The sequence below is a fragment of the Notolepis coatsorum genome (genome assembly GCF_963971535.1).
Source record: "Notolepis coatsorum genome assembly, chromosome: 7".
NCBI classification, from domain to species: domain Eukaryota; kingdom Metazoa; phylum Chordata; class Actinopteri; order Aulopiformes; family Paralepididae; genus Notolepis; species Notolepis coatsorum.
Window position 1 is genome coordinate 1,054,774 of NC_140171.1, and position 13,830 is coordinate 1,068,603.

At 43.8% G+C, this 13,830-nt stretch overlaps 1 protein-coding gene across 1 annotated transcript; it reads right to left on the minus strand.

The window, feature by feature from the left end:
• Nucleotides 1-2,343: 2,343 nt before the first annotated feature.
• LOC311231510 (tripartite motif-containing protein 16-like) lies at nucleotides 2,344-4,867 on the minus strand. Its single transcript, XM_084318118.1, has one exon. The coding sequence runs from the start codon at nucleotides 4,767-4,769 to the stop codon at nucleotides 3,102-3,104; it is 1,668 nt and encodes a 555-aa protein (XP_084174244.1). The 5' UTR covers nucleotides 4,770-4,867; the 3' UTR covers nucleotides 2,344-3,101.
• Between the last annotated feature and the right edge of the window lie 8,963 nt (nucleotides 4,868-13,830).

A 13,830-nucleotide genomic window follows, 5' to 3' on the forward strand; every position in this document is an offset into this window, starting at 1 on the left:
GACAGCAATAAAATGTGCGGTACATCACACAAGAACATAATAAAAGTGCATGTACACAATACACAATACATCACACGTAAACATAAAAACACAAAACAGAACAGTCTACATAACAGTAAAAGTGTACGACAGTAAAATACAGGGCAATACAGTAACTGCAGTTTTGCAGCTGGGACCCGACTAGAGAAAGCAGCGACACTCTTCCTGTAGGAAGTTATGTAACACAGACCTAAACTCGCAGAGGGAGACCAGGGTATCTAAGTGGATATGGTCCTGTAGCCCATTCCATGCCCAAGGTGCGAAGCTTGAAAAAGCTGTTCTTCCTAGTTCAGTGTTTATTCTCGTTTTTTTTTTTTAAAGTAGCCATCTTGTGGACCTGGTATGGTAGCTGCTAGAGGCAAAGCTAATTAGGTTGGAAAGATATAGGGGAAGCTTCCCTATGATGGCCTTATATATAAAAACAAACATGTGGGATTTCCTCCGTACGTACAGAGAGGTCCATCCTACCATTTGGTAAAGCACACAATGGTGAGTAAGCCCTTTGGCACTAGTGATGAAGCGCAGAGAAGCATGATACACACTGTCTAAGTTTCAAGCAAATATCCACACGGGTCCTTCTGGGTTTAGACGTCCACGTTTATTTAGTAGGAACAAAACAAAATGCACAATATTCAATGAATGGTCATTCTTCCTAAGCCAGCTCCTATCTACAGTGTAAAAAAGAAAACTGTAAAAAAACGGTAAACTGGCAGCAACAGTTGCAAAATAAAAATACTGTAAATACAAATGACAGTAAAATCAAATACATTTACAGATTACAACCTTTATTTAATGGTTAATATTTTGATAAAGGGTAATTTACTGTATTTCTATGGCATTTACACTTAACCCATTCTCTGCCACCACTTTGATCATCCTAAACCATTCTCTGCCAGTACTGTAAGTCTATGGAGATGTTCACCTTCTTTGCAGGGCTATAACTTTTTAAATTGTATTGCTAAATTGACATTACTATGGCCCATTCAACATCGATTATCTATCGTTCAGGGTGTAGGAACGTTTAACTTTTTCATTCACACATTTATACGAAAATACCGTCTAGAGTATAAATATGTTTTTATCGTTTTCTGCAGTATTTCCTAGAACGTGAGATATAGACATAAATGCATATATTAGATTATCAAATGCCGTTTGATACCGATCAACGTTATATTAAAAATGTCAACTGTACATGGTCCTAAACGTTATGACTGATCATCCGTGGGTGAACGGAGGGGGGGGTCGTTTATAATTCCGTGACCGACGTTAAATGATTTATGTAGTATGGGTGATATATTGATCAGAGCAGTTTGTATCGAAAATGATAAAGAAAAACGCTGAAACTTACGTCAGCTTCCTCGTAGCGTTGGGCGATGAGAGTGGAGCAAACAGATCCCAGTTATGTGATGTGGATCGATGCAATCCAGTTCCGGTTTGTATAATACTAATATACGCCCAAATCATGTGGATTATTGAGTTATGGCAACAGATCGATATCCACGGTGTGTGTATTGAGTCCAGGGACGATAAACGAGTGCCCGGACGGAATAGTGAGACGCACCGGGAACCCAAGAGATCGACTTCCGATTGCAACTCACCGATCAGCCACCAGGTGGCAGTATTGAAGCGTTGCAGAGTTGTGATGGCTCACACAGCATATGACAAGGCTCCGTGGATGAAATATGAATACCATGGCGAAAATATGAAATATGAACTTGAAACACGTCGTACGCCGTTATTGGCAGAATTCGCATGAACTTGAAACCCGTCGTACGACGTGATTGGCGGGAAAAGGGTTAAAGTAGAAAAACAAAAGTAATCTGTAAAATAATAGTGAATTGACAGTGATTTAAAAACAATTTACAGTCTAGGTCTGTCTCCCTGAAAGTCTGCCACCACAAGAACAACTCTCTCTCTCCTTGAGCTCTTGATAACGCAGATGGGTCTGTTCTGAAACAAAATAGTTGCATTTACGACTGACCCATGCCCCACACGTCCTGGCTGTGGGTTCAACCGAAGGCCTTGAAGATAGAAGAGTGTCCCGTATGAAGTGTCCCGGCTGCGTCTAGTTTTTTACCAACCCCATTTCCAGTTCCGCGTTCTGCGATCTGATTGGCCACTGACGTTTCTGGTCGTGTGACATGTGCGGCCAATCGTGTGACGCCTGTTTCTATCACCGGTTAAGCTTAGGCGACTCTTTCGAAGTTGGTTAAGGTTAGAGTTTGTCTTAGAGCAGGGCGATAGAAGAACACCAGCCCTGATTCTAAACTCTAACCTTAACCAACTTCGAAAGAGTCGCCTAAGCTTAACCAGTGATAAACTAGGCGTTAGGTAGGTTTGCAGGCTGTTCGAGGCGGAAATGGGCAAAGACAGAGGCGTCACGCGATTGGGCGCACATGTCACATGGCCAGAAACGTCAGTGGCCAATCAGATCGCACCAGAAACGTCAGTGGCCAATCAGATCGCAGAACGCAAACTGGAAATGGTAAAAAACTAGACGCGTCCCGGCTGCCCAGAGATAAGAGGTGAGGGAGAAGGTTATAGGCTGAATCCACCTCCCCATGGAGGTCCGGCCCCCACGTTGTTACCAACCCCCCCTGGAACAGAGAGAGGAGAGACCGACCCAAATCCCACAGTAATTCAAAATGACCAAAGGTGATCAAATACAAATAAAATGGTTGCATATTGTTGTCCAACCTACCCAGAGTATGAAAATAAAGATTTTTTACTTCCCCACATGCAAAGGGACAGAGGTATTGAAGATTGGAATCAAATATGTGAATATGCAAATATCCAATCAAACAAAACCCCGGTAGGCTAGAGACTAGAAGCACAGCAACACATTGTGTATATGTGTGTGTGTGTGTCCCTCAGAACAACATAGTGTGTGTGTGTCTCTCAGAACAACATAGTGTATGTGTGTTTGTATGTGTGTGTCCCTCAGAACAACGATAGAGTGACTGAGTGAATGTAACTCCTAATTACCTCATCTTTCACAACTCAGCATCTTCAAGATCAATTTAAATCCAAACCCCTGGGTCGAGGAGCTGTGTCCCTGATCTCTACTCCAGCTCACAGAACTCAGCCTCCCCAGGGTAATATACCCAAAGTCCAGGATAGAGAGGCTGAGTGAACGTGGTGTTGACTCTGTGCAGGAGGGTCATGGTGTCAGAGACGCTGTAGAAGGACAGAGTACCTGCGCTGTGATCCAGGTACACTCCTATTCTGGAGGACCGGGGGCCCGGTACCGTTATTCTCTTGTTATTGTGGCAGAAGGTGTAATTACTTGGTCTGCAAAAGAAAGCCCAGGATTTGGAATTGCATCCAAATACACAGTTCTCCCCGGTGCCTGTTCTACTAATGGCTTTGTAGGCGACTGCTACAGAAACCCTTCCACTCCACTCCACCTCCCAGTAACAGCGTCCAGTCAGACCTTCTCTACCCAGAACCTGAAACCATTCAATAAATCTTTCTGGGTGATCAGGATATGACTGCTCTTGCTGCATCCGTGTTGCTTTTCTGTTCCCCTCAGACAAAGACAGCTGTGTGTTTGTTGTGTTTGGGTCCAGTGTGATCTGAGAGGAATGTTGTAAGAAGTCAGCTCTGGTCTTGGGCTCTGGTGGTGGCAGTAAATCATTAACTGCATTCACTGTTGTTGAGATTCTGGGCCACTGCTCTTTCAGAACGTCCTGTAGTTTGTCTCTCAGCTCAGACACGACCTCAGTCACACCTGCAAAGTACAGGAGAGGAAGGACACTGATGCTGGGTGAGTCTGTAGACTCACTGGGACCGGAGAGGGGGGGGTAACTCTGTAGAAAGTGGATGTGGTCCTCTGTGTGTGAGAGCTGCTCCAGCTCAGTGGCTCTCCTCCTCAGGTCCGCTATCTCCTGCTCCAGTCTCTTCTGCAGTTCTTTAGTCTGAGTCAATGTGGTCCTCTGTTGGGCTCTGATGACCTTCTTCTGCTCAGAGCGCCTCGTCTCCAAGGAGCGTATCAGCTCAGTAAAGATTCTCCCACTGTCCTCCACTGCTTTATCAGCAGAGCGATTGAGAGAATTAACAGCCTGTTTGGCCTCTTTGAGTCGCTTCTCTCTCTCCTGGACTCTCTGGTGGATTTTCTGCTGACTCATGCCAAGCTCTTTCTGTCTCTCCGTCCTTTCTGCTGCAGCTGAGACTGTATCGTGGCCTTTATGTTCATCCATGGAACACAAATAACAGATGCACTGCTGATCAGTACGACAGAACATCTTCATAGCTTCATCATGACGAGAGCAGGTGTTCTCCTGAAGCCGTGTGGAGGCTTTGCCCAGCTTGTGTTTCTTTAACGGAGCTACAGTATAATGAGGCTGGAGGTGAGTTTCACAGTAAGAAGCCAGACATACCAGGCAGGACTTGAGGGCTTTCTGCTTTCTCCCAGTGCAGAAATCACAGACCACATCTCCAGGTCCAGCATAACAGTGATCAGGAGGAGCAGCTTGGAGTCCTGTCTTCATTAGTTGTTCTATCACTTCAGCCAGCATGTTGCTTTTCTTCAGAACAGGCCTCAGAGTAAAAGTCTGCCTGCACTGGGGACATTTGTAGATCCCAGTCTGATCATCTCGATCCCAGCAGTCTGTAATACAGCCCATACAGTAGCTGTGTCCACAGGGAATAGTTACCGGATCCTTCAGTACATCCAGACAGATAGAACAGCAGCACTGGTCCCGGTACAGATCAACTCCTTGCTGCGCCATTTTAACAACGACTCTCTTAAGTTTTGTTTTCTCAGGAAGAGTGAACTCTGATCGTGTGGGTGGGAGGTACTTCCTGGTTGTAGAGTGAACTCTGATCGTGTGGGTGGGAGGTACTTCCTGGTTATAGCTGTCTTCTTCTTCTTCTGGGAGCAGAGCCGTATAGCATTTCTGGGGGGTGGCAGAGAGACAGCATTAATCAGTTTTTTCTGTTCTGTTCCGATAACCTAGGATAAGTTACGAAAAATATTAATGCATAGGCTAACGTTACATACTTTAACATGGAGGTAAACGGTACCCTATCCCCCCCCCTCACAGTAAACTGTGGTGTTCCACAAGGAAGCATACTAGGTCCGCTACTGTTCCTAATTTATGCAAATGACATGTCGTCAGCTTGTGACTGCAACTTGTTCCTGTTTGCGGACGACTCAGCCCTGCTGGTCTCTGACAAGAACAAATTACAGGTTGAAAAAACCCTCAGCTCAGAACTAAGCAAAATCTGCATATGGCTCGCTGATAACAAACTATCATTACACATGGGCAAAACAGAGTCCATTCTCTTCGGTTCAAATAACAAACTCAGCAAGACCGACGGCTTCTCAGTTACAGTGGGTGACAATATTGTCACAAGGAAAGAAGATATTACCTACCTGGGTTCCATCCTAGAGGCAAATCTTTCCTGTGACAAAATGGCATCCAATGTAATAAAAAAAGTCAACCAACGAACTCGTTTCTTGTACCGGATCTCCTCACTGGTAAACAAGAATACCCTGAAGACTCTAGCAGGAGCACTCATTCAAGGGTACTACGACTATGCTTGCACCTCATGGTACCAAAGCACCTCAAAGGCGCTAAAAACAAAATTACAAACATCTCAAAACAAACTGGTCAGACTACTGCTTGACCTTACTCCTAGAACCCACCTCACCCCTGCCCACTTTGACAACCTAGGATGGCTTAGAGTAGACGACAGAGTACAGCAACTTGCAATGGGCCTGGTCTACAAGATACACTACACGACCAAGGTACCCATGTACATGACTAAATACTTCCCAAAGGTCAGTGAATACCACGATCACAACACCAGAGGGAGCTCCACAAATCATGTTAAACCCAGATTCGGCTCAAACAAGGGACTAAACACGTTTCGCAATTATGCCACATCAATGTGGAACGCCCTACCCAAAGCTGTAAAGGAATGTGAATCACTACCCACTTTCAAAAACACTCTCAAAAAACACCTAAGGGAGACTGCAACTCGAAACTGGCCCCTGTAAATGTCCGAACACAACCCCCGCCAATGTACAGTAAATTACCAAGTATGGTCTTGTCAATAATCCAATGTACAGTGTTGTTTGTACAGTTGTACAGTGTCCAGAAAGAAAAGAGTATATACATTAGGCGTGGAAACTGTACATTGGATTGGGTAGGTGGGGGTGGGACTGTACATTGGAGGTGGTTGGGTGGGTGGGGGGGGGGGGGGGTTGGTTAGGAGTGGGGGGGGGGTTCGTTAGGAGTGGGGGGGGGGGGTTGGGTAGGGGGGGGGGGGTTGGGTAGGAGGGGTGGGTGGGGGACACTGTACAACTGTACAAACAACACTGTATATTGGATTATTGACAAGACCATACTTGGTCATTTACTGTACATTGGAGGGGGTTGTGTTCGGACATTTACAGGGGCCAGTTTCGGGTTGCAGTCTCCCTTAGGTGTTTTTTGAGAGTGTTTTTGAAAGTGGGTAGTGATTCACATTCCTTTACAGCTTTGGGTAGGGCGTTCCACATTGATGTGGCATAATTGCGAAACGTGTTTAGTCCCTTGTTTGAGCCGAATCTGGGTTTAACATGATTTGTGGAGCTCCCTCTGGTGTTGTGATCGTGGTATTCACTGACCTTTGGGAAGTATTTTGTCATGTACATGGGTACCTTGGTCGGTAAACGGCGCATACTCTTTCTATGGCAATAGAAACTGATAATAAACAATGTTCTATTTTTGATACAATTTGACTCCTCTGAATTTCTACAGTTTCACTGTTGGGCTCATTTAAAATATTCCACAACAGGTTCAATGTGTTTACTGTAATTATGTACATGACTACAACCATAATTGTGCATCGCCCTAAGCTCCAAGAGGAGGAAGGGTCCCGCTGTGAGAACCACCAAAATGGGGACCCTGATGTAAACAAGACAAAAGTCTTTCTCTGGTCTGCATCCCCTTAACAATTGTGTGTATTGAGCCGTACTGTATTGTACAATCTGTTAATAAAGTTTTCAATCAATCAATCACCACAAAACCTCCAGCACATGTTCATGCAGTGGCCAATGACCACATATTGTGCCCAAATGAACTTTGGTATGAATAACGTGAAGTTATCATTTATATAATATTTCAATGACTAGCCTACACACCCTCGCTGTAACACTGCCATGTCATCATTTCAGATATTGAGGGACAAATTAAGGGCAGAATGGGCACAGTACAATACAGTACAGCTCAATACATACAATTGTTAAGGGGATGCAGACCAGAGAAAGACTTTCGTCTTGTTTACATCAGGGTCCCCCATTTTCAATTCATCATAACAATATGACATACAGGTAGACAATACTGCTACATCTATACATTTATGACATACCAGATGTACAAATACAGTACTGTTTGTGATACAAAAAATAGTCTAAAAAAGAGAGTATATACATTTGACGAACGTATGGTAACGTTAGCTAACTGCATTTAGAATCTAACAAGCTATTATTAACTTACGATAAACATTAACTAAAGCTGGCTACATAAAATACCACTATTGACTAAATCCACGAGTGGTCTGCTAATGCGTTAAAATGTAAAAAATGCCGTAAGTAAAGTAAACTTACCAGCGAGTGCCCCTCGTAAACAATGAAAAGTAATGGCGTGGCGTTCAAGGCGCGTTATTTTTTAAACCTAGCTGCATTTTGCAGAGACGCTCTCTGATTGGCCACTGACTGACGCTCTCTGATTGGCCACTGACATGTTTGCCCAATCGCGTGACGAGCTGTGTCTTTGCCCATTTCCGGGTCTGAATGATGAATGAAAACTTTATTTAACAGATTGCAGAATGGGTACAATACAGTACGGCTCAATACATACAATTGTTAAGGGGATGCAGACCTGAGAAAGACGTTTGTCTTGTTTCCATCAGGGTCCCCCATTTTCAATTCATATAGACATTTATGACATACACAACATACATGACATTTATGGCATAGGGACATACAGGTATTTTAGTACTGATACATTTGTGACATAAGCGGTATTCTTCAAATATACAGTACTGTTACCCATAGATCCTGACAGAGTATATATGATGGGGAGGGGACTGTACATTAGGAGGGGGTGGGTGGGAGAGAAATATACATACGGTTGATTGATTGATTGAACATTTTATTAACAGATTGCAGAATGGGTACAGTACAGTACAGCTCAATACATACAATTGTTAAGGGGATGAATGAATGAATGAAAACTTTATTTAACAGATTGCAGAATGGGTACAATACAGTACGGCTCAATACATACAATTGTTAAGGGAATGCAGACCTGAGAAAGACGTTTGTCTTGTTTCCATCAGGGTCCCCCATTTTCAATTCATATAGACATTTATGACATACACAACATACATGACATTTATGGCATAGGGACATATAGGTATTTAGTACTGATACATTTGTGACATAAGCGGTATTCAAATATACAGTACTGTTACCCCTAGATCCTGACAGAGTATATACATATGATGGGGAGGGGACTGTACATTAGGAGGGGGTGGGTGGGTGGGAGGGAAATATACATACGGCGGGGAGGGAATATATACATGCGGTGGGGAGGAGACTGTCTATTAGGAGGTGGTGGGGGTTTTGGGCATTTACGGTGGCCAGTTTCGAATTGCAGCCTCCCGTAGGTGCTCTTTAAGAGCGGTTTTGAATGTGGGCAGGGATTCACATTCCTTTACAGCTTTGGGTAGGGCGTTCCACATTGTTGTGGCATAATTGCGAAACGTGTTTAGTCCCTTGTTTGAGCCGAATCTGGGTTTAACATGATTTGTTGAGCTTCCTCTGGTGTAGTGGTTGTGGTATTCACTGACCTTTGGGAAGTATTTTGACATGTACATAGACACCCCGGTCGTATAGTGTATCTTGTAGACCAGGCCCATTGCAAGTTGCTGTACTCTGTCGTCTACTCTAAGCCATCCTAGGTTGTCAAAGTGGGCAGGGGTGAGGTGGGTTCTGGGGTTCAGGTCAAGTAGTAGTCTGACCAGTTTGTTTTGTGATGTTTGTAATTTTGTTTTAAGCGCCTTTGAGGTGCTTTGGTACCATGAGGTGCACGCATAGTCATAGTACCCTTGAATGAGTGCTCCTGCCAGAGTCTTCAGGGTATTCTTGTTTACCAGAGAGGAGATTGATTGATTGATTGATTGAAAAGTTTATTAACAGATTGCAGAATGGGTACAGTACAGTACAGCTCAATACATACAATTGTTAAGGGGATGCAGACCAGAGAAAGACTTTCGTCTTGTTTACATCAGGGTCCCCCATTTTCAATTCATCATAACATATATGACATACATGACATACAGATAGACAGTACTGCTACATCTATACATTTATGACATATCAGATTTGCAAATACAGTACTGTTTGTGATACAAAAGTGTCCAGAAAAGGAGTGTATATACATTTGGCATATAAACTGTACATTGGAGGAGGTTGGTTGGGTGGGGTGGGGTTGGGTGGGTTGGGTGAGGGCTGTACATTGGAGGTGGGGGGGGGGGGGGGTTGGGAAGGGGACACACACACATTTTACACTGTACATTGGAATATTGACAAAGCCTTTCTTGGTCATTTACTGTACAACTAGGTTAGGACATTTGTAGGGGCCAGTTTCGAATTGCAGTCTCACGTAGGTGTTTTTTGAGAGTGTTTTTGAAGGTGGGTAGTGATTCACATTCCTTTACAGCTTTAGGCAGGGCGTTCCACATTGATGTGGCATAATTGCGAAACGTGTTTAGTCCCTTGTTTGAGCCGAATCTGGGTTTTACATGATTTGTGGAGCTCCCTATGGTGTTGTGATCGTGGTATTCACTGACCTTTGGGAAGTATTTTGACATGTACATGGGTACCTTGGTCGCGTAGTGTATCTTGTAGACCAGGCCCATTGCAAGTTGCTGTACTCTGTCGTCTACTCTAAGCCATCCTAGGTTGTCAAAGTGGGCAGGGGTGAGGTGGGTTCTAGGAGTCAGGTCAAGTAGTAGTCTGACTAGCTTGTTTTGAGATGTTTGTAATTTGTTTTTTAGTGCCTTTGAGGTGCTTTGGTACCATGAGGTGCAAGCATAGTCGTAGTACCCTTGAATGAGTGCTCCTGCTAGAGTCTTCAGGGTATTCTTGTTTACCAGAGAGGAGATCCGGTACAAGAATCTAGTTCGTTGGTTGACTTTTTTTATTACATTGGATGCCATTTTGTCACAGGAAAGATTTGCCTCTAGGATGGAACCCAGGTAGGTAATTTCGTCTTTCCTTGTGACAATATTGTCACCCACTGTAACTGAGAATCCATCGGTCTTGCTGAGTTTGTTATTTGAACCGAAGAGAATGGACTCTGTTTTGCCCATGTGTAATGATAGTTTGTTGTCGGCGAGCCATATGCAGATTTTGCCTAGTTCCGAGCTGAGGGCTTTTTCAACCTGTAATTTGTTCTTGTCAGAGACCAGCAGGGCTGAGTCGTCCGCAAACAGGAACAAGTTGCAGTCACAGGCTGACGACATGTCATTTGCATAAATTAGGAAGAGTAGCGGTCCTAGTATGCTTCCTTGAGGAACACCACAGCTCACTGTGAGGGGGGGGGGGGGGGGTAGAGTACCGTTTACCTCTACCATCTGTTCTCTCCCCTCCAGGTAGGATTGCATCCAGCTCACTGATAAGCTATCAAAACCAATTGCTTTTAGCTTGTCCATTAGAATGGAGTGATTGACAGTGTCGAAGGCCTTTTGTAGGTCCAGCATGACCATGCCGCAGTATTTGCCCGCGTCCACCTCTTGTTTGATGTGGTCGTTCAAATAGAGGAGGCATGTGTCAGTGGAGTGGGACGTTCTGAAGCCAGATTGGAATTCGTAGATTCGATTTTTTTCCGCCAGGTACTTTTCGACCTGTTCGTAGACTATTTTCTCCATGACTTTCGAGATGGAGGTAAGAATAGAAACAGGGCGGTAGTTGCCTGGGTCTAATTTGCTGCCCTTTTTGTGCAGAGGGGTCACTCTCGCAATTTTGAAGTCCTTGGGGACGTGCCCCTGTTTTATAGAGAGGTTTATTATGTGTGTGATGACTGGGGTGATGGCGGCTGCTGCGTCTCTGAGGAATTTGGAGGGGATGTTGTCATGGCCAGTGGCCTTGTTAGGTTGGAGGGCGCTCAATTTTTTGAGTACCTCATCGGTTGTTACCATTTCAAGTTTGAAGTCGTCTTTGTGGACCCCTAGGTTTTTGTAGTATGCTACTATGTGTTCTACCCCATAATGCCCTGAGTGGATGCAGACCAGACAAAGACTTTCGTCTTGTTTACATCAGGGTCCCCCATTTTCAATTCATCATAACATATATGACATACATGACATACAGATAGACAGTACTGTCTATACATTTATGACATACCAGATTTGCAAATACAGTACTGTTTGTGATATGAAAAGAGTCCAGAAAAGAGAGTATATACATTTGACATAGAAACTGTACATTGGAGGAGGTTGGGGGGGGGGGGGGGGGGGGTTGGGTAGGAGGAGTGGGTGGGGGACACTGTACAACTGAACAAGCAAAACTGTACATTGGAATATTGACAATACCATACATGGTCATTTACTGTACATTGGGGGGGGGGGGGGCATTTACAGGGGCCAGTTTAGAATTGCAGTCTCCAGTAGGTATTTTTTGAGTGTTTTTGAAAGTGGGTAGTGATTCACATTCCTTTACAGCTTTGGGTAGGGCGTTCCACATTGATGTGGCATAATTGCGAAACGTGTTTAGTCCCTTGTTTGAGCCGAATCTGGGTTTAACATGATTTGTTGAGCTTCCTCTTGTGTTGTGGTCGTGGTATTCACTGATCTTTGGGAAGTATTTTGACATGTACATGGGTACCTTAGTCGTACGTTTGTCTTGTTTACATCAGGGTCCCCCATTTTCAATTCATAGCGACATTTATGTATGACATACACAACATACATGACATTTATGGCATAGGGACATACATGACATACAGGTATTTAGTACTGTTACATTTGTGACATAAACGGTATTCAAATATACAGTACTGTTACCCATAGATCCTGACAGAGTATATACATATGATGGGGAGGGGACTGTACATTAGGAGGGGGTGGGTGGGTGGGAGAGAAATATACATATGGTGGGGAAAGAATATATATACATACGATTTGATTTGATTTGATATTTTTTATTTTCGTGTCTTACATACAGATGTATGCCCAGCCCATATGGGCTTACAAGACACATAACAATAAGTATATAATAATATACTTTACCAATTACTTAACAAATGACATAGACCAAGATGGCCATAAAAAAAGAAAAATACAAGAAAATACAATAAAACGTAATATAACACAAGCTGTACTCAATGTAAATAAACAGAAAAACAGAAAAACAAGGTGAATTCAAATACAATTATATAGGATACAGTGTGTTTTGTCTCAGGTGCCATGCCTTCTCCAAAAATCCTGCAAAACCGAAGATGTCCTCCACAAAAAAACAACTCAACATACAGCTCTCAGACTGCCAAAACAAATCTGGGTTTGCAGTTTGAATTTTTTCAAATAAAGCCCTCCTCAAAGTGGTGTACAAAGGGCAATAAAAAACAAAATGATATTCATCCTCCACCACTCCCAGATCACACAGAACACACAGCCGCTCCTCCTCAGGTTTACCCTGGAATCTACCCACTTCCACAGCCAATGGCAGGGTGCCAGACCTCAACTGGGCACACAGAGACCTCCGTCTTCTCTTTAAGTTTAACATTACATAAGGTTCAGTCAAATACTCATTTTTAATTGCAATATATTTTCTAAGTTTAGGTTTTTTCAAAATCTCCACCTTCCACTTATCCTGATGGATTGTTGATAATTTTGTTTTAATTATGTGAACCTTACACTGCAAATTGTTCATAAAAATCATACTCAAGTCAGTAGAAGAAAAAATCATAGACATCTCTCTTGACCAGGGATGACCGTGTGCTCTGTCCCAATTAAAAATCTTTTTAGTCACCCTGCCATTTGGCAGCTGGACCAGGCGGTTCCATAACCTCACCATTTCACCCTTTTGCTTGACCAAGCAAGAATCCCACCCCATGTCCCCTTCTATAGCCCCTTTTGGTGTGTATTTATGGACTCCTAAAAAGTATCTTATGGCCCGGCATACAGTCTCTCTCTCTCTCGCTCTCTCTCTCGCTCTCTCTCTCTCTCTCTCTCTCTCTCTCTCTCACACACACACACTTAAGCATTACATCACGCGCAGGAGTGTGTTATAGGAATTAGATCATGCCTAGGGGTGGTTGTTAGGCCCGACGCGCAGCGGAGGGTCGTTAGACCCCCCTAGGCATGATCTAATCCCTATAACACACGACTACAAGTGGTGAAATGTCTTTTATACAATGGCAGAATTCACCCAACCTTATTGCTATAGAATAAACACACAGGAGTAATTGAAGCATAATGGAGATTTATTCACAAAACCATCCACAGAGAAAGTAGATCCAATAGTAGATCCACTAGTAGACACCAGAGCAGGGGCGTAATTATGGGGGGGGGGAGGGACACGGGGGACAGCATGTTTTCAGAAGGCAGTTATGGTCCCCTGCACTTTTTTACCGTCCAAAACAATGTTACACGATAATAAATGGTGACGCGACGCGGCACTAAGACCACACGGAAAACGGCTGCTTGTTCCATCTCTGAGCTCAGGTCTCTGACGACCTGACTGAGCCATTGTCATGCAAAGACAAGTAGCAAATAGGTGAGCAGCCGGCGAGGGAC

Coding starts and splice junctions, on each gene's coding strand:
- LOC311231510 (XM_084318118.1), bottom strand. CDS start 4,769: ATGGCGCAGCAAGGAGTTGATCTGTACCGGGACCAGTGCTGCTGTTCT.